Below are 20,110 nucleotides of genomic sequence, written 5' to 3'. Positions count from 1 at the left end.
TGGGAAATGCATGACCTGGATATATACTGGGCACATATACTTACCTTTTGCTTCTTTCAGGTGAGCCACATTTTTAAAAATGTATGTATGTATCAACGTATTATTTGAATTTGCTGCTCCTCAGTCAATGGCCTTCAGAGCAGCTTACATAAGATCAAGAACAAAGCTGGCTACGGTAAAATTAGACAACATTAAAAACCTACAGCAGAGCAGGAAAAAATTACTACTGAAATTCATTTAGAATAGATAGATCTCCAAGGCCTCCAGCTGATGCCACAAAGAAAACATAGACAACACTAGCTGAGCCTGTTTGGGTATGAGCACCAGAGCTTGGAAGATTACTTTTAAAAAGTAATAAATTACAGTTACAGTTACATGGCCCAAAAAGTAGTAATTACCAGTACAATTACAATTGCTCTGAAAGTAACTGATTACTTTACATTTCCTCCAAAGTAATCACTACAATTACATTTCAGTTACTTTAAAAAAAAGCCTACAAGGTGCTGGCCTTGGCTGCTGCACATCTAAGTAGCCTAAAACAACATTAAAAATAAACAAACACATACAGAGGTAGTAGAATAATTATTTTAATTCATAAGATAGCAATGGTGGTGGGGAGGGATCCCCTGAGATGCAAAAAAGTTAAAATACTGCAAATGCAGCACAGTAGCCAGAGAGGGTGGTGGAGACCACTTTGTGTGCCAAGTGCAAACACAGTATTCACACACACACACAAACACACGCGTTGTCGTCTTTCACCTCCATGGTTCTTTATCTCCATTCTGCTGCTGCCTCCTTCTCCTCCTTTATCCATGTTCTTGACCTCTGGATCCTTTTTCCCTCCACTCCATTCTTCACCACTATCTGTTTTTTTAAAATAATTGTTTTTTCCACTCCACCCCGTCTCACTCTCTGCCTCCTCCCTTGTCGCCTCCTACCCATCCACAGAGCATGAGGAAAGAGCGACACTGCACAGAAGCCCAGTTTGAGGAACATGATTTTCATCCACAAATCAGAGGAGCAGAAGACTTCCCCTGCCCCCCCAAGTAATGCCCAAAAGTAATTCTGGAAACGTTACAATTACTTCACAAAAGTAGTAAAATTACTCCTAGTTCTATTACAATCAAAATGTAAAGGAATTGCCCACTCGTTACTCAAAAAAGTAATGAATTACAAGTAATTCGTTACTTGTAACTAGTAACTTCCAAGCTCTGATGAGCACTGCCCCATTCCAGCCTATGGAGCAGCAGCTGGTAGCATCCCAAATGGGAGCAAGGGGCTGGAGCTAAGCAAGGATGAGCCCAAACCTAGAGGTTCAAGAGCTCTATTTCCTTAGGCAAGGAGGAAGGGAGTAATCTGAGAGCTAGCGTTTTGTCTCTCCTAGGGAGGTGGACATAGCTGGAAATGTCCCCTGTCTGAAAGCCTGGGGAGCTGTTCCCAGTTTGTGTACGTCATAGCGAGCTATACAGACCAACAGTGTGACTGAGTATAAGGTAGATTCTTAGGAAATTGAGTGGTAAAGGCCTCAAGAGAGCAGCAGCCTCTTACCATTTCCTCCACCTTTTCTTCTACGAGATGGGTAATGGAGGTGGTAGTTCCTGACATTAAAAAGGAGCCTATTGCAAGAACTTTCTTCTGCTCCTCCTCACCCGATATAACCTGAGTCTAAAAGCAGTCAGGCCAGATTTCATTGAGCTTTGTTCTTTCCTTTCCTTCAATTAATCTAGCTGTACTTATGTAGTGTTACTTAACCTGTGTTACATAGGCTTATGGGTAATAAGATCTTGGACCTATGCAGCAGAGTGGAGTTATTTTGATGAGTGTATTTAGACTAATTTATATATTGTGATTTTGTTTTTATTTATGTATTTTAAACCTTTTCTGGTCTTTTTATGGGCAGAATATAATTTGCTTAAATAACTAACTGAATAAAAATACATAATACTTTACCTGTGCTATTTCTACCTGTTTTGCTTGACCCTTGTTCTTTCTATCTGCCCTTTACAGATAGATTTCATGATGGGCATATCCTTTAAAAGCGGTAATAGAGGAAAGCCCGTGTATAGTAACTCCCTGGCCCTGTGAATGCAATCATAAAAGGGAAAGGGCACATATAAAGTTCTAACAGTTTGAATATTTTGTTATGCGACCAGAGAAGTGTATAAAATTATTCATGCCATGGAGAAAGTGGATAGATAAAAGTTTTTCTCTGCTAGAACTCACAGACATTCAATGAAGCTGAATGTTGGCAGATTCAAGATAGCACTTTTTTCACGCAGCACATAGTTAAACTATGGAATTCACTCCCAGACGAGGCAGTGATGGCCAACAACTTGGATGGCTTTAAAAGAGGATTAGACAAATGCATGGAAGAGAAGGCTATCAATGGCTACTAGCTGTGCTCTACCACCATGGTCTCAAGAAGTATGCTTCTGAAAGCCAGTTGCTAGAAGCCACAGGAGTGGAGAGTACTCTTGCCCTCAGGTCCTCCTTCCAGGCTTCCCACGGCCATCTGGTTGGCTGTGAGAACAGCATGCTGGACTAGATGGCCTGATCCAGCAGGATCTCCTTATGTTCAGGGATGCCTTTGAGCCTACTAAACACAAAAATGTTTAAAATTTGTACTACACTGTGAATACAAAATAACAAAGTACAATGTATAAGAATTGGGGTAGTGTGGAGATCTCATAGAAGCAAAGCAGTCAGGGCCATTATACATACAAAATGGACAATACAGTGACAATATGGTGTCATGTCCCAAACACAGAACTCTTAAGGGCATCCCTTTGAAAATCTTGTTTTATCCATGCAAACTTTCCATGTAAATGATTTACTGCATTATATAATTGTGTCTGGGTTTATGTATTTGTGAACTGCTGTCGGTACACCTACAGGTCCCGAAGGAGGTCATGCCTTCATTATATTAACCACACTGCCGAACGTGGAAAAGTCCCCCAGGGAAGAAGAAAGAGATTTGTACATTTTATATAAGCAGGAGACAAATAGAAAGGAAAACAGACACACTGAGAGGTGAATTAGCTTCCGCAGCAGAGTCTAGTCAGATCAGTGTTTTGGCTTGCAGGTGAATGTTTTATGCACCAAACCATATTTGAGGAAGAGGGAGAAATGTAACTCTTATTTAGTGCCTCAAGGGCATGCTTTTTAATTGAAAGGAAGTAATCTCTTGTTGCAAGACACACTTTTAGCAGTAACTCGGTAGGGACAGGTTTGGGGAAGAAACTGCTGGGTTGGCTGCTTGATGATGAGTAGCTCTGTTGGTAATCAGCCAGGATGGGCTGTGGCAGGTGAATAAAGGTGGGGCTAATGACATAAGCCATCAGGAAGAGCCTTGAGGATTGCAGCCTAAGGCGCAAAGAAAGGTATGTATTAGGCACAGCTAAAGAAGGTGGAGGCTGCCTCTTGGAGGATAAAGGAACTGGTGTGATGTGGCTGGTTGGTCAATTATTTTCCCCACCCTTGATAAACAGGTTTTATTGGTCTCATGGAAAGTCAGAGGGGGACACTCTGCTCCTGAAGGAAGCAAGGAGAAGCTGTCCTGTGCTCACAGGGGTCTGGGGTCCCAGGACTGTGATCATGGTAGCAGGGCACACTTTTAGTTTTGCCTGGTGATCAGAAGCAAAGCTCAGTATGAACAGGCTCCCCCCCCAGATTTTCTATAGTCAGAGACAATTTGCAACAGATTTGCCAATTCATTTAATATGCTGAATTGAGATATTGCCTAATTGTTTCAATTTTCCTTTCTTAGGAACACCAGGAAAGTGACCAGTGAACTACAGATTATGACAGGGGGTAGTTGTCCAGTATTTTGGGGGGGAGGGTCTTAGACCCCTGTTTTGGGGGCCAGGTCCCAGCAGGGTCCCTATATTTCCAGCATTGTAGAGCCAAGCAGCATGAAAGGGAACTGTGTTGGCCACCGAGAAGATTGTTCATAGTGAAAGGAGGTGAGCTAGCTACTGAGAAGACTCTTTTTAGTAGCTAACACACTTTCCTTCCATGGTGACTGGCTCCTGGGGATGTCTGTTTTTGTGGGAGAAAACATTAATAAGGATATCATTCTCAACTCAGCAGCAAAAAAAGGGGGGAAGGAGGAAGGTGTGTCATTTTGTTGTGGCCCATTTTGTTGTGGAGGGGGGGAAAGAGAGAGAAAATATGTTTGGGGTGGGTGTGGGGAGTGTGTGTGATATGGTGTTTCCACTCATTATACAGCCACAAGAGTGGCTATATACTATAGTCAGCATGGATTTTTTGCATTCTGCAATGTTAAATTAAAAATACCCCTGTGCCATTCTGATGCTTCCCATAAGGTCATTTCAAAACAAAATCTTACAAAACTTATAGTCCTGAACTCAGAAACGCTTGCTTAACAATCCTCTAAACTTTCACGGTGATACACAAAATATAGAGAATCAAGAGTTCAAAGTGTAAAAAGAGATTAAAAAACCAAACCCTTTTTGGACTTTTTAATGTCAGAGTTCTCATAATCTGTTGAAATTAATGAAAAATCAGCTATGTTTACAGAGTACTTGTAATCCTATTACTGAACTTGCCCCATACTCTGACCTTCATCTTCTTCAGTTTAAAAGTTAAAAAAAATGCCTGGCTGATTTTTAATTAATTTAAGAATTTTCTCATTGAACTCAATGATAATGTCAGGTATGCTCAATAAGAACCAACTGCCAGTGTTCTAAAAGCCAGACTCACAGCTGATGGGCTTGCCTAATCAGGGGGCCACACCTACACCTCACTGGAGATGGTCATGTCTTCCCCCAAATAATCCTGGGAAGTGTAGATTGTGAAGGGTGCTGAGAGGAGACTCCTATTCACCTGACAGAGCTCCAGTGGCCAAACTGGTTTAACAGTCTGCCGCTCTGATTGAAGCTCTGTGAGGGGAACAGGGCATCTGCTAGCAACTCTCAGCACCCTTCACTAACTACTCTTCCCATGATTCTTTGGGAGGAGCCATGACTGTCCAAAGTGAAATAAAGGTCTAGTGTGGATGTGGCCAATGACAGCTTTTGTTTAAATTTGTGTGGAAGGCTACATGTGCCTGTTGTAGAAAAAAAGGTGGGGGAACCCTGAAAAAGAATTATACTGTTCACAATGTTTTCCTTTTGGAAAGAAAAGGGGCTTCCCCTCTGCCCAGTGCCTGCACACTCAACCTCCTCCCCTTCCCCTCCCCTCCCTGCCCTCCTTCTCATCCCTGCCCCTCCTCCAGGTCAGTTTCACCTATCCTAAACATGATTGCACAGGAGTAGGACTCAAAAAGCATGCAAATGATCAAACCTGCCCTCCCCTCCTCCTCCCTCCTATCCCCTCCCTCTTGCCCCTCCCCTCCCCCTTCCTTACCCCTCCCTTCCCCTCCCCATCCCCTTCCAATCCCTTCCTTTCCCCCCTCCTCCTTTCCCTCCCCTCCACCCTCCCACTCCCCCTCTTCCACTCCCATGGTCAGTTTTACCTATCCTAGGACTATAACCTGGGAGACCAGGGTTTAAATCCCCACACAGCCATGAAACTCACTGGGTGACCTTGGGCCAGTCACTGCCTCTCAGCCTCAGAGGAAGGCAATGGTAAACCACCTCTGAATACCGCTTACCATGAAAACCCTATTCATAGGGTCGCCATAAGTTGGAATCGACTTGAAGGCAGTCCATTTCCATTTTTGAGCATGACTGCACAGTAGTAAATCCCATTGAACTCAATATGCATGCAAATGATGAAACCTGCCCTCCTCTCCTCCTCCCTCCCATCAGGTCCCTTTTGCCCCTTCTGTCCCCCTCCCAATCTCCTCCTTCCCCCTCCCATTCCTTCTGCTCTCCTCTCCCCCTTCTTCCTTCCCTCTACTCTCCCCTCCCCCATGGTCAGTTTTACCTATCCTAGTCATGACTGCACAGTAGTAAATCCCATTAAACACAATAAGCATGCAAATGATCCGACCTGCCTTTCCCCTCCTTCCCTTCTTCCTCTCCTCCCCTCTTCCTTCTTCCTCCACCCCTGCCCACTCCAGGCTTCCCTCCCCATGGTCACTTTTACCTATTGTAAGCATGATTGCATGGGAGTACAGTAGCCAAGACGGGATATTCAGGAAAGGAAGTTCTGACCTTACAGGATGATGATCAGCTGCTGGAATGGTCTAAAACCGCTCTCTTTTCCTAACGTTCTAAGTATGTGTGGAAGGAGGATGAGTTAACACAGCGAGACAGGAGAAGGGGGTGGAAAAATTCAAAAGGGTACAAATTCATATTCAAAATGAGTGCTTGGCCTGCTTAGAGAGTGTGAAATCCTGCATTTAGGAGAAACTAGAGCCAAAACTGTACATCATGGGGTGAAGGATTGCTACAGTTGTGCATAGGGCTTCCTTATAATGCAAAGGGATGACGCTTCAGGGGTGAGTATTCTGAGGCAAGCCTGGGAACTTTCTTCAAGCTATATAATTCAGCTCAGGTCTTTACAATAACATACTCTGGGGATATGAACATGAAGTACAAGGAATATCATGTTGGAGACTCAACAGTATGAGCAAGCATGTATTCCTCTTGGTCAAAGACATTCAGAATTCCTTTCTCCTGGTTTTCAAGTTTGACCTTTGTACCTAGGCATTCCCCAAATGAATGTTTGATCCATAAAGTTAAGCCCTGCATACCGTTATATGCCTATAGATGTTTGTTGTTATTGAATAACGTACAGTCAGTTTGATGGAATTGTACTTTCTGCTTTACTGTGATGCTAAACTCTTTGAAGATTACATGCAACCAGTTCTAAAATGTAAGACTGTGTCTCGGACATCTGTGGATGAAAACCTGTTTTGATAAGAACTGGAAAATTCAAACTGGCCATATATATTTTAGTATAACAAATAAGTGGTCATTATGTAAATGTTTAATAAAAAAAGAAAAGTGGAGTCAGAATAGTCAAATATGATATGGAGATTAAACATAGCGTGTTCAGACTACTGTACTTAATTGCATATCTTTATCAATATTTGGGATGTATTATAATCTCCTAATGAGTGTTTGCTTCATTTTTCAATGAGACTTTTTTCCCCCTCTGCAGGTTGACTGGCATGAATCTGCCCTCTCCTGTGATCAGCAGCAAAAACTGGTTACGGCTCCATTTCACTTCTGACAGTAATCACAGGCGGAAAGGATTTAATGCCCAGTTCCAAGGTAAGAATTACACAGGTATCTGCCAGTAGAAATCTCCCCCCCCCCTTCAAAACTGTTAATAGAAGTGATGGTAGTGGAAATGTTTTATTTGGACACCAGACATTTGGGGAATAAACAGCTAATAGCCAAGTTTTTGCCAACTTAGAACTGCAAACATTGCCACTCAGAAATGTTGGTCCCAGATGAAAACTGTTTAATAGTCCCATGATGGCTGCTGTATTTCTTTTAAAGTTAGTTACCATGGCAGATGCATTTATGGCCCTTCCGGAAAGGTGCACAGCCAATACTGCTAACCCTTTTGCATTAGACACTTTTGCATTTTACATTAGAACTTTTTTCTTAAAAAAGAAAAGCTGATGTGTGTGTGTTTTTAAAACAACATTTTATATTACTTTTCCCCTCCTTGTACATTTAACTGATGTGGATTCTTAGACATCCTTTGAATAGCAACTTCAAAAGCTGATTACTATAGTAATGGTGTTTGCAAACGCTGGGCAGTAGCCAACAATGTGCTTCTTCTAGTGTAAAGATTTCCACTTGTACAATAGAACTTCCTCTCCCTGCATGCCCCTTTCACCTTCCCCATATCTGCTTCAAGTGGTTGGGAGAACCCCAGAACAGATTTACGGTGCATAAGTCCTTATGCTAGTAGAAACAGTTTTTCCATCCTCTGAAGCAGGGGTGCTCACACAAATGAGCACAAGAGGTAGAGGGTGCTCTCCAGGGCCATTTTCTGCTTAGGACAGGAACTGTAAGGGCCCCTCTGGATGTCCTTTTATTATTATTATTATTATTAACTTTTGTATACCGCCCCATAGCCAAAGCTATCTGGGCGGTTTACAATAATTAAAACATTAAAAACAAATACACAAATATACAAATTTAAAAACACTTAAAAAAAAACAATTTAAAAATGCATGCTAAAATGCCTGGGAGAAGAGGAAAGTCTTGACCTGGTGCCAAACAGATAACACTGTTGGGGCCAGGCGCACCTCATCAGGGAGATCATTCCATAATTTGGGGGCCAACACTGAGAAAGCCCTCTCCCTTGTTGCCAGCCTCCCAGCTTCCCTCGGAGGGCCTTGGATGTTGAGTGTAGTATATGGGTGGGTTTGTGTCAGGAGAGTTGTTCCACCAGGTATTGTGGTTCAAAGCCGTGTAAGGCTTTATAGGTTAAAACCAGCACCTTGAATCAAACTCGGAAACATATAGGCAGCCAATGCAAGCGGGCTAGAATTGGTTTTATATGTTTGAACCGTCTGGTTCCTGTTACCAATCTGGCCACTGCATTTTGCACAAGCTGCAGTCTCCAAACCATCTTCAAAGGCAGCCCCACGTAGAGCGCATTGCAGTAATGTAATTTGGAGGTTACCAGAGCATGGACAACTGAAGCCAGGTTATCCCTGTCCAGATAGGGACATAGTTGGGCCACCAACCGAAGTTGGTAGAAGGCACTCCGGGCCACCAAGGCTACCTGAGCCTCAAGTGACAGATGGTTCTAGGAGAACCCCTAAGCTACGAAGCTGCTGCTTCAGGGCAGTGCAACCCCATCCAGGACAGGTTGGACATCCACCATGCGGTCAGAAGAACCACCCACTAGCAGCATCTCAGTCTTGTCTGGATTGAGCCTCAGTTTATTAGCCCTCATCCAGTCCATTGTCGCAGCCAGGCACTGGTTCAGCACATTGACAGCCTCACCTGAAGAAGATGAAAAGGAGAAGTAGAGCTGCGTGTCATCAGCATACTGATGGCAATGCATTCCAAAGCTCCGGATGACCGCACCCAATGGTTTCATGTAGATGTTGAACAGCATGGGGGACAGAACTGACCCCTGCGGAACCTCATACTGGAGAGTCCAGGGTGCCGAGCAATGCTCCCCAAGCACCACCTTCTGGAGCCGACCTGCCAAGTAGGAGCGGAACCACCGCCATGCAGTCCCTCCCACTCCCAACTCAGCCAGTCGTCCCAGAAGGATACCATGGTCGATGGTATCGAAAGTCGCTGAGAGATCAAGGAGAATCAGCAGAGTCACACTCCTCCTGTCTGTCTCCCGAAAGAGGTCATCATACAGGGCGACCAAGGCTGTTTCCATGCCAAAAGCAGGCCTGAAACCCGACTGAAATGGATCCAGATTATCAGTCTCATCCAAGAGTGTCTGGAGCTGGCGGGCCACCACTCATTCAAGGACCTTGCCCAGGTCCTTTTATTGCACTTTATGATGATTTGTGCTCTTGATACTATCAGAGTGGTCACACACAATCCCACTTTCAATCCTGTTTGCGCCTGTAAATATTTTGGACCGTTTGGCCCAATATTTTGCTTCATTTCCAATTAGTGCATATCCTGAAATCTCATAACTTTTCATACTACAAAAGTTGTGTTTTTTTAATGTTCTGCTTTTGTTGCACTATAGCTACTCTGGACAGAAATACTGTGACAGCACCGAGAAAGCATTGCAGAACAAACTAATGCAGAATAAATCAATCACTAATGCCATATTATGGTGTCAAGGACATATTGCAGAATAAGCCTGCAATAAAAAATCAGTCTGGAGGGACCCCAAGTCCAGAATTCCTGGCTGGAAACTGAGAGTACACACAAAAGCCTTCTTGGCAGAAATGACACACACAGTGCCCATTTCTTGCCTGAGACTAGTAGTATAAGTTCCTAATAGAAGAGGATGCTCTGCTGTGGAGCACCTGATGCCTTTGCTACATTTAAAGTGAATAACTGCAGTAAGCATGAGTCTCTGCAGGTGTTTTATTGGAAAGCTTGCAAAGGCTTGATCCCTTTAGGGGTGAGCAGTGTGGTGCTTGCACATCACTATTCTGTAGTGAGGACAACTACTTGAGCTTCTAAATTAATGCTGATGGGGGAAATGCTGATGGGGGAAATGATGGCATGCACACTACAGGAGGAATTATCATGGGAGAAATTATTATGTCAGTTATCAAGTCACATAATGTTCTACGCTTGGGGAGATGAAGTTTTTCAAATTTTGTAACTTTGTGGTTTTCTGGGTGCTTCTCTTTCATATTGAAGTTGTCATATATACATTTCAATGTAATCAATATTGTGATGACAAGTTGACTCTTAACATCTTAAATCTAAAATGCACAAGAAATTAAAATTTATTTTAACAATGAAAGAATGACGCAGAATTATACATTTCCATTCCGTTCATCTAAGGGGGTGTACGTATACAGCTGGATTGCAACACAGCACAGAATCCTAGAAGAGCAGTGGATATACTGCCCTAATAAAATAACCCTTGCAGACCCCAAATATTCATGGCCAACTAGACTTCATTCAAGTGATTTGGGTACCCCATTTGTAGAGATGGGGGAGATTCAGTTTTCTTTTGCAGGCAAACTTGTCTAATTCACAGTTTCTGAATCAATATGTGAACAGAAGCACAGCCAACCTTCAAAATTCACACTTCTCTGAATCTTTCAATACAGTGTTCCATCAAAGTAATATGTATAAAAATAAACATATTGACAGTGGAAATTGTCCTAATTCACATGTATGACTAGATTCACATGTGTCATCTCAGCTAAACTCAGATAAACGCATATGTCATCTCAGCTAAACATTCTGTATGTTAACATTACCAGATTGTTGATATTAACAGTGACATATGCATCAGCTGCAATCCTCGGTACAAATCAGAAGTTTAAATTCTATTAAACCCAGTGTGATTGAGTCAGTCCGTGTTCAAGATTACAACCCCAGTAATGTTAAAAACAAAACAATAAATGGCCTGAACTTGAAATGTTTCCTACGATGCAATCTCCTTTTGTCTGGTTGCCAATTCATTGTACGATCTATTTGTTGAACTAAGTATAAATCACTTTTATGGGAAAACAAGCATATCATAACAAATTATAAAGCTAATGGACTTCAGCAAGCAATCTGGTCAAAAAGGGGCTGCACAGGATTAATTCAGTTTCAGATGTTTGAAAGATTGATTAAAAGAGATTAAAGCACCATTGTGCTGTTGTAGGCTATCTTTACAAGTGAAAGATTTAATCTTGAGAATTTAGCTTTTACTCAGTATTGCTTCCCACATTGCAGAAGCCCTCAAGCTAATTAAAAGCAAAATGATACCTATTGTTGGTTGCTCCCGAGACACAAGTTTCAACTTTAGTTTGAAACTGGCCACTCACAACAAAACTACTTCATTTGAGATCATTTTCAGTTTTATACCCCCCCACACACACATATGCCACATACACATCATCATCAAGGGTAAGTTTCAGCTGCCATTGTGGTTTTCTCTTCAAACAAACAGCTGTTTGTACCTTCGTAGAGAAGCAAGGTGGGAAAAGAAGAGGTGAGAGAGTATGTTGAGTAGAATAGTTGAGAACAGAATTTTTTTAGAATGAGGCTTGTGCAATATCTTTGCTATAATTATAATCTCACTTTTATCCAGTCTTTCCAGCAAGTTTAAAACTAAAGCCGATGAGTTACATCAGTTACTGAAGGCTGTCAAGGACTGGCACCCAACCCTGTAAGGTAGTACACTGCCCCACTCCTTAGGTCCAACCAGCCTGGGCCAGGAGACTCCCAGACTTTGTAAGATTCCAAAGAAGCAAAAACTAAAAGCCTGACTCGCTGCTCCCTGAGCCTTAGGCTAACAAAATTATTGAGTAGCAAGTAACCAAGAAGGTAGGAACTGGACTCAGTACCAAGAGACGCAGCAAGTATAATTGAAATAGGTTTATTAAAAATAAATAAAAATAGCAGCATAAAAGGAGAACACATAAAAAATTAAAAATACATTTAAGAAATAAAGTTGGGAATTGTAAACCAGAACAAAACAATAAAGCTAACTTGTCCTAGCTCTAGATACATACCAAAAGAGCATCTGACTCCACAGGAACAAAATAATACACAAATGGCAGAAATGATGTAAAGATGTGAGGCACTAAAGCCAAGAATGGGGCTGTCTTTATACTAAAAGGCACAGTAAAGAGTAAATCTTATTAGCCAATCAAAAGGCTTCTACACTGGAACTTTGGTGGACATACATTCCCTCCTTTGAACCAACTTGCCCAATCAACAGGCCCCAAGACTGACCTTGGAGAACAGTAGAACTAGATAACATAGGTGTCTCCATTATGGCATCATTTTCCAATTAGTGAGAAATAACTTCTCTCAAAGAACCAACTTTTGCCTAGGGGACTGAATAGGAAAACTGTTTTCTTAGCAAGAGGCCTAAGGAGAAAAAACATTTTCTTGACACAGGTTACGTTTGTAATGCATACCAGTGATCCGTACCACAAGATGTTTAATGTGTTAATTTTGATCCATTGTGACCACATAACAGAGATATCAACAAGTTTTGATCATTATGCACCAGACGTTATGTACCTCCCCTGTATGACTACTTTAAATCATTCAGGCTTCAGCAAACAGATAATCCTGAAGTCAAACACTGAATATAATTGAAGCTGTAGGGATGAATCTTCTGTGGAGAAAAACTGAACATGAAAAAAAGAAACTCTATGGAAAAATCATTTTTGTGCAAAACTCTGGAAAACCCATATATCTGGTTTATAGTAGTTTATTGTAAAAAACACTGGTGCCCATCTATTCACAGAAGAGTCTTTGATCTAGCAGAGGACTCTGCTAGCAGTGGAGGAGGGGAGGGGACTTTGGCTATCTCCCCCTTCTCTCCTAAAAATGTACTCTATGGTAGAAGGGAATCAGCAAAAACCACCTCTCTTCCTTTTCTGTTAGCACAGTCCTCTGCTAGATAAAAGGCTCTTGTGAAAATGGAAAGACTCCGTCCCTAATTTAGGATACAACCCTAATTTTTTTTTCTTAATTACAGTTCTTATGTAAATACCCAGTCCAGAGTTACTTGTGTGTTGGAATATACTTGGCTGTATTATACAGCCACATTAGCCAGCATGGATTTTTCGCATTCCACAATGTTAAATTGAAAATACCCTCCCATGCCATTTTGATGTTTCCCATAAGCTCATTTCAAAACAAAACCTTACAAAACTTACAGTCCTGAACTCAGAAATGCTTGCTTAACAACCTTGTAAATTTTCTTGGTGATACACAAAACAATCAGAGAAAATTGAGAGTTCAAAGTGTAAAAAGAGAGAGAGAGAAACCCAGACCCCTATTGGGCATTTTTCTGTCACAGTTCTCATAATTTGTTGAAATCAATTAAAAATCAGTCATGTTCACAAAGTACCTGTAATCCTTCCCCGTACTCTGACCTTTATCTTCTGCGGTTTAAAAGTTTAAAAAATGTCTGGCTGATTTTTAATTCATTTAAGAAATTTAGCATTGGAGTCAATTATAAATGTAACAACTAACTGTCAGTGTTCTAAAAGCCAGACTCCCAGCTGCTTGGCTTGGCTAATGAGTGGGCCACACCCACACTAGGCCTTTATTTCACTTTCGACAGTCATGGCATCCCCCAAGGAATCCTGAGAAGTGTAGTTTGTGAAGGGTGCCCAGAGGAGACTGCTATTCCCTTGACAGAGCTCCAGTGGACAGAGTGGTTTAACTGTCTGCCACTCTGATTGAAGCTCTGTGAGGGGAACAAGGCATCTCCTAGCAATTCTCAAACCATTCTCAGCAAACTTGCACAGGAGCCCATTTCTTACCTCCCAGATTAAAAAGCAGAGAATTTCACTAGTAGGCAAAACCCCCTTATGGTTTAAGAACATATCTATAGCCAGCAGATATTTCTGTCAAACCTTAAAAAGCAGGGAGATTAGGCAGCTATAGTGAATACACCAGGGGAGCAGGAGACCTGACCTCCTTTCTGAGATATTGTACTGCACTATAAATTCGTAAAAGTGCAAACACAATTTGGGTTGGTCTTTCACAGTCCAATCCACTTCCTGTGTAGCTTGGAATAATTTGGTAACAAGTGCCTCTGAGCAATCAGCCCAAACAACAGAAACAAGGCATGTGCTGATCTTGATTTAGCAGCGAGGAAGCAACAATATTAAGACAGTTGATATAGTTCAGATAGTCAGTTTAAATATGTTTGGTTTACTTTGCAATTTTAGTGAAGTTTCCTATAGTAAATCATTTTCTTTTGTTTTTGTGAATATGTGAAGTTCAGCAACTCTTTGCAACACTAGAAAAAAACTCCAAAAACAATTGTGAAATAATGGCACTGACTATTCTGCAGAATAGTCTCCAATGGACATGAGGAGTGTCTCTGTTTGCACAACATAAAACAATGGGAGGTGAAATATATTCTGGTAAAATTCTAGGTGTGCTCAATGTTTTTAATTGACCATGCCCACCTTTCCTTAAGTGGAGTGGTTTAAGCATAGCAGACTGAACACATGCATCTTCACTCTCTTTGGCCATGCCAGCAAAGGTGGCCCTGGAAGCGGAGCCTGGTTCTAGGAGCAGCAAGAGAGGAGGGTCGGGTGACAAGGCAGCGCATTTTTTGCGGATGCTCGGCTTTTTCTGGGAGGTGAGAACTGAGTGGCAGCTGTGCTGAGGCAGGTGACGCGTCTGCTGCGTTCGACACCAACCTCACTTTCGAGCTACTTCGCAGGGAACTTTGGCTGGAGGAGTTGGGCGTCAAGGGGGAGAGAAAGAGTGATAAACCCCAAATCCCTCACGCGGCATACAACAAGGAGAAAGCGGCTGCCAGAAACGCCCAGACCTCCACCCCCGACTTTGGTACTGTCTGAAAAGACACGCCACCTGACTGGAAAGCACAGGCTGGCTGCTCCTTGGGGAGTGCTCCACGCAGTCTGGCAGTGCAAGCCTGCTCTCCCCACGCTCTGTCAGGAGGAGCTCCCTGCCTTTTTATTTTCATCCAATGAACACATCCAAGGGACACAAGAAGAACTTCGGCTTTTTTGGTGGAATGTCTCAAGAGGACTTTTCCCCTTTAGCATTTAGCTCACCCACCCTATGAAAAACTGGAGCCTTGACTTCACAAGGCTGAAGAAAAACCTCCTTTCTTCTGAGTTGCTGAGCCAAATGATATGTTGTTTGCCAGTACTGAATTAATTTCCCCGCTTGCCTTCATCTCTTATTCACATTTGCCTTCTGACATCAAAGCACTGCAACAGCCATGGGCTGTTTCTGTGCTGTCCCGGAGGAATTTTATTGTGAAGTTCTGCTTCTGGATGAATCCAAGTTGACCTTAACCACCCAGCAGCAGGGGATAAAGAAATCTGTGTCAATAGAGTCAGAGTGTGCCTGGACCATTTTGGTGTCATCCTACATGTGTGTATAAGTTGGGGCATAACAGAGAAAAGCCAGCTGCTTTGGTCTCTGGGGAGAGACAGCAGAGGCTTTACATTGCCGCTGGAGACAGAAAGACCACCAGTGCCCAAGAAGAAGCACCATGAGCAGGGTCCAAAAGAGCTGCATCACCATAATAACCTCCACCACCATGGGTATGTGCTGACTGTCATCATTTTGCAGGAGGAATTCAAGTGTATACTGGAACTTTAGCACATGTCAGAATGGGAAAAGGAAGCAGAGGTATTAAGAAACAGTTTGATTTGTACTGTATGCTAGCTGAGAGGCCAAGTTGTTTTCCTTTGAAACGGAAGCATCTGATCACCTTAGGAAAGGACAAACTCTTCTTGCACAGCTTTGCTGGAACAAATGCCTGTTGCCCTTCTGCCTCTCGGGAGCTGCCGCCCCCGCTAACACCACCTCCTCTTTCTTGGCGGTGCTGATAATGATGTTATTTGTTATTTAATTCTATTTGTTATTATAATGTTATTTGTTATTTAATTTAATTTTTGTAAATTGTATTGCTTTTATTGTATTTTTATACCTGTGTTTAATTTTCTTTGTAAGCCACCTTGAGGTCCTTTGGCCGAAAGGTGGGGTATAAATAAAATTTAATAATAATAATAAATAATAATAAAATCTTAGGCAGGCCAAGTTTATTTTTTCCAACAGGTAGATTCATTGCTAAGTAGTAACATACTGTAATCAGTCTGATTTTACATCAAACTGCAGTTCTTGATTCAACTGTTTATGCACCCAAAATAGAAATAGAACATAACCTCCAATTTGAAACACGAAAGGCTGCCTTCACCATCATATGACATTGACCAATAAAAGGCGTTGAAATTAATAAAAATAAACTTGACACAGATTTCTAGGATGAATAATGAGAGAAATATAATTTTCTAGGTTAGATTCTCTGTAGAAACTGTAGTAACACAGAAAAGAAGCAAAGTAAGAACACCAAGAAACATGCAAAAATGTAATTCTCCATCTTTGGAGATGGCGGGTGTTGCCACCACTCACCATATGCTCAGACGCACATGTTACCAAATTCTTCCAAGCTACACAGGAAGTGGATTGGGCTGTGAAAGACCAACCCAAATGGTGTTTGCATTTTGACAAATTTATAGGGCAGTATAATATCTCAGAGAGGAGGTCAGGTCTCCTGCTCCCCTGGTGCAATCACTATAGCTGCCTAATTTCCCTTCTTGTTAAAGTTTGATAGAAATATCTGTTGACTATAGGTATGTTCTTAAACCATAAGGTTTTTTTTGCCTATTAGTGAATATAATACACGTGGTCCCAGGTCCTAATTTATTTCAGCTAAGAAAGCTAGTCCATGAACATGGGGAACATGCGTAATCAGATTATCCTCCCTGGTGACTTGATTAGGGTAACTCTTTCATAAAATGTACACTGTCTACCCAGGATTTACCCAGGATATATTATAGGTATATGTAGTAGAATAGGTTTGCAACTATGGTAAATCCTTACCATAAAGTTGTAAAGTCTATACATGTTGGTTAAAAAAAACCCCACAGGCTTTTATCATTTTAATCAGTTACTGAAACAACAGCATTATCATCATTCACAGCACAAATAATATCTCTATTTACATCTTATCTAACTTATTCATACTTTTCTTCCATAGCTTTTTCTATTTCAGGAGCCTATTCTCAACATAACTTAAGTTGTCAGTTTCCTTGCTGAATATATTTTTCTTAATTTTTGGTGCATATTTCTCTTATGAGGCTAATAATAATACTTTCAAGTTTATCCAGTATCTCTTGATATCTCAAATGCTTTGAATATATTCTTCAATCTAAAGTTTTCATAAAATGGACAATGAATTCTTTATCAAATCTGACATTTTTACACTACATTTGATAATATAATCAATGGGCACAATTGACTGAAGATGTTTATTGTCTGATAAAACTAATCAAAATAAATCTAAATACATTAAAATGGGGTGGAGAAAACTCTTACCTGTTTTTTCTCTTTGTTCTCAGACTAGTAGCATTAATTTATCATGATTCAAGCACTGCTGCAGAAATACACCCTCCCCTCCCCTCCCCTCTTTCACTATTTGGAATTAATATAGGTATAATAATATTTAGAACATTTTAGATTCACAATTATTTTGGGGGCTGGTTCCAAATAGCCAATTTTGCAAAATTGTAATAGTTTTAAATGGACCAGGAGAATGAAAGCTTTCAGCTGATACAAATGGCAATAAATACAATAAAATAGAACCCTATAGGTTGTGCATTTCAGCTGGCATTTTTAGTCGATTTTATCTCTATTGTATTTGTTGAGCTTGCTGTACACCATTTATAGATTGTAATTAAGTGGTATATAAATTATCAAAATAAATAATATGGAAAGGCTCTTACCATATATGGAGTGAAAAATGCCAGACGTCCAAGCTGGATTTAGAAAGGGAAGAGGTACCAGAGATCATATCGCAAACATACGTTGATAATGGAATGGAGCAAGAAATTTCAGAAGTAAATCACCCTGTGCTTTTTAGATTACAGCAAAGCTTTGACTGTGTAGATCATGAAAAACTATGGCATGCATTAAAAGAAATGGGGGTGCCACAGCATCTGATTGTCCTGATGCACAACCTATACTCTGGACAAGAGGCTACTGTAAGGACAGGATATGGAGAAACCGATTGGTTCCCCATCGGAAAGGGTGTGAGACAGGAATGTATTTTATCACCCTATTTATTTATTCTATACACAGAACATATCATATGGAAAGCAGGATTGGACCAAGATGAATGAGATGTGAAAATTGGAGGGACAAATATCAATAATTTAAGATATGCCGACGATACCATACTACTAGCAGAAACCAGTAATGATTTGAAAAGAATGCTGATGAAAGTTAAAGAGGAAAGCACAAAAGCAGGACTACAGCTGAACGTCAAAAAGACTAACGTAATGACAACAGAAGATTTATGTAACTTTAAAGTTGACAATGAGAACATTGAACTTGTCAAGAATTATCAATACCTTGGCACAGTCATTAACCAAAATGGAGACAATAGTCAAGAAATCAGAAGAAGGCTAGGATTGGGGAGGACAGCTATGAGAGAACTAGAAAAAGTCCTCAAATGCAAAGATGTATCACTGAACACTAAAGTCAGGATCATTCAGACCATGGTGTTTCCTATCTCTATGTATGGATGTGAAAGTTGGACAGTGAAAAAAGCAGATAAAAGAAAAATCAACTCATTTGAAATGCGGTGTTGGAGGAGAAATTTGCGCATACCATGGACTGCGAAAAAGACAAATAATTGGGTATTAGAACAAATTAAACCATAACTGTCAAGCTAAAATGATGAAACTGAGGTTATTATATTTTGGACACATAATGAGAAGACACTATCATGGATATACCCATTCTGAAGAAGAAAAACTGGCAATGCTCAAAACGCACACCTCCAGCCAAAAAAACTTTACCCAACTAAAACACAGGCAAAAAAATCAGAATTTTCCCTTCCCAAGGGCAACCAAACAACCCCCCAATTATGATAAGTAAACCACCTTCCAAAAGCCCCAAAAACCTAGTTTTATATAAAAAATGTGGGAGGCAGGGGGCTTTTGCAGACACTGGGGAGGCGTGTCTGACGTGCTGTGGTGCCAGCTGGTATCATGTTTGAGATCTCAGCCCTAACCAGTAACCTCAAAATGAGGCTCAAGTCTATCTCAAGAGGCAAAATGCCTTGCTCTGTTGGAGATGTTGCAGCTGATTTACAGAATTGCTCTGCTCAGCACTAGTTTAACAAGGAAGCACTGAAGGGAAGACATGGAAGATGGGTATCCACAGAATTATCTTGTCCGAAGGGTGCAATGGAGGGAGAGGTGGTTCAGTTTAGACTGGCAGATTTAGCTCTGTGACCTCCAGTTGTCAGTTCCAAACTTCAGTTAGTATTCAACCTCAGGGCTAGTGACAGATTTTTGTGGTGTCTCAAGCATAATGTGCCCATACCCCCTAACTTTGCTGCTTCACCTTCCTCATTATAGCTCCCTTACTTTATTGATCCCCTCCTCAACTAGGGATAAGAAAGAGAAGGAAGAAGCTGGAAGACCTGCTTCTCCATAGCCTCCAGGCATTCCTGCAAAGGCTTCTGGGACAAGCTCATGTTTCTCAATGGAAGAAGCGCCTGGAGGAATGGAGGGAGGAAATCATTTTTGTGCTTTTCTCGGCTCCCTTACCCCCATGGGGCTAAGAGGAACACAAAATAAATGTTCCATCACCTCTACAACTAGGAAATGATTGTTATTTACTGCATTTATATCCCACTTGTTCCCCAAGGAGCTCATGGTGCTGTGCATAGTTTTCCTCTCTCATTTAATCCCCACAACAATCCAAGTTCACTCCAGAGGCCACTGTTGGCATCACATGGATCTCTGGGATGATTATCCATTTCTCAAAGGGGGAAGCATCACAGCAGGACCTTTCTGGAACAAACTCTGATGTGTAAATGCTACAAAGCAGGAACTATTTTGGGATCTTCATATGGGAACCATGATATATGTGCAAGTGGTAGTTACTCTTCTTGTGCAAGATATGACATCAAATGGAAGTGATTGTATACAGTATGTTGCTTCCAGAACAATATTGAGGTAAATTGTCACATTGCAAGAAATACCTGAGATCCC

At 41.3% G+C, this 20,110-nt stretch overlaps 1 protein-coding gene across 1 annotated transcript in view; it reads left to right on the top strand.

Moving 5' to 3' along the window:
* CSMD1 (CUB and Sushi multiple domains 1) overlaps positions 1-20,110 on the top strand; it is a 1,745,606-nt gene that overhangs the window by 1,077,111 nt on the left and 648,385 nt on the right. Inside the window, exon 6 of the mRNA XM_061622907.1 lies at positions 7,072-7,184. Coding sequence (XP_061478891.1) covers positions 7,072-7,184 — 113 coding nt within the window. The remainder of the gene's footprint in view (positions 1-7,071; positions 7,185-20,110) is intronic.

Source organism: Rhineura floridana, chromosome 4 (genome assembly GCF_030035675.1).
Source record: "Rhineura floridana isolate rRhiFlo1 chromosome 4, rRhiFlo1.hap2, whole genome shotgun sequence".
Classification (NCBI taxonomy): Eukaryota; Metazoa; Chordata; class Lepidosauria; order Squamata; family Rhineuridae; genus Rhineura; species Rhineura floridana.
This window is presented reverse-complemented; position numbering and strand designations above follow the sequence as displayed.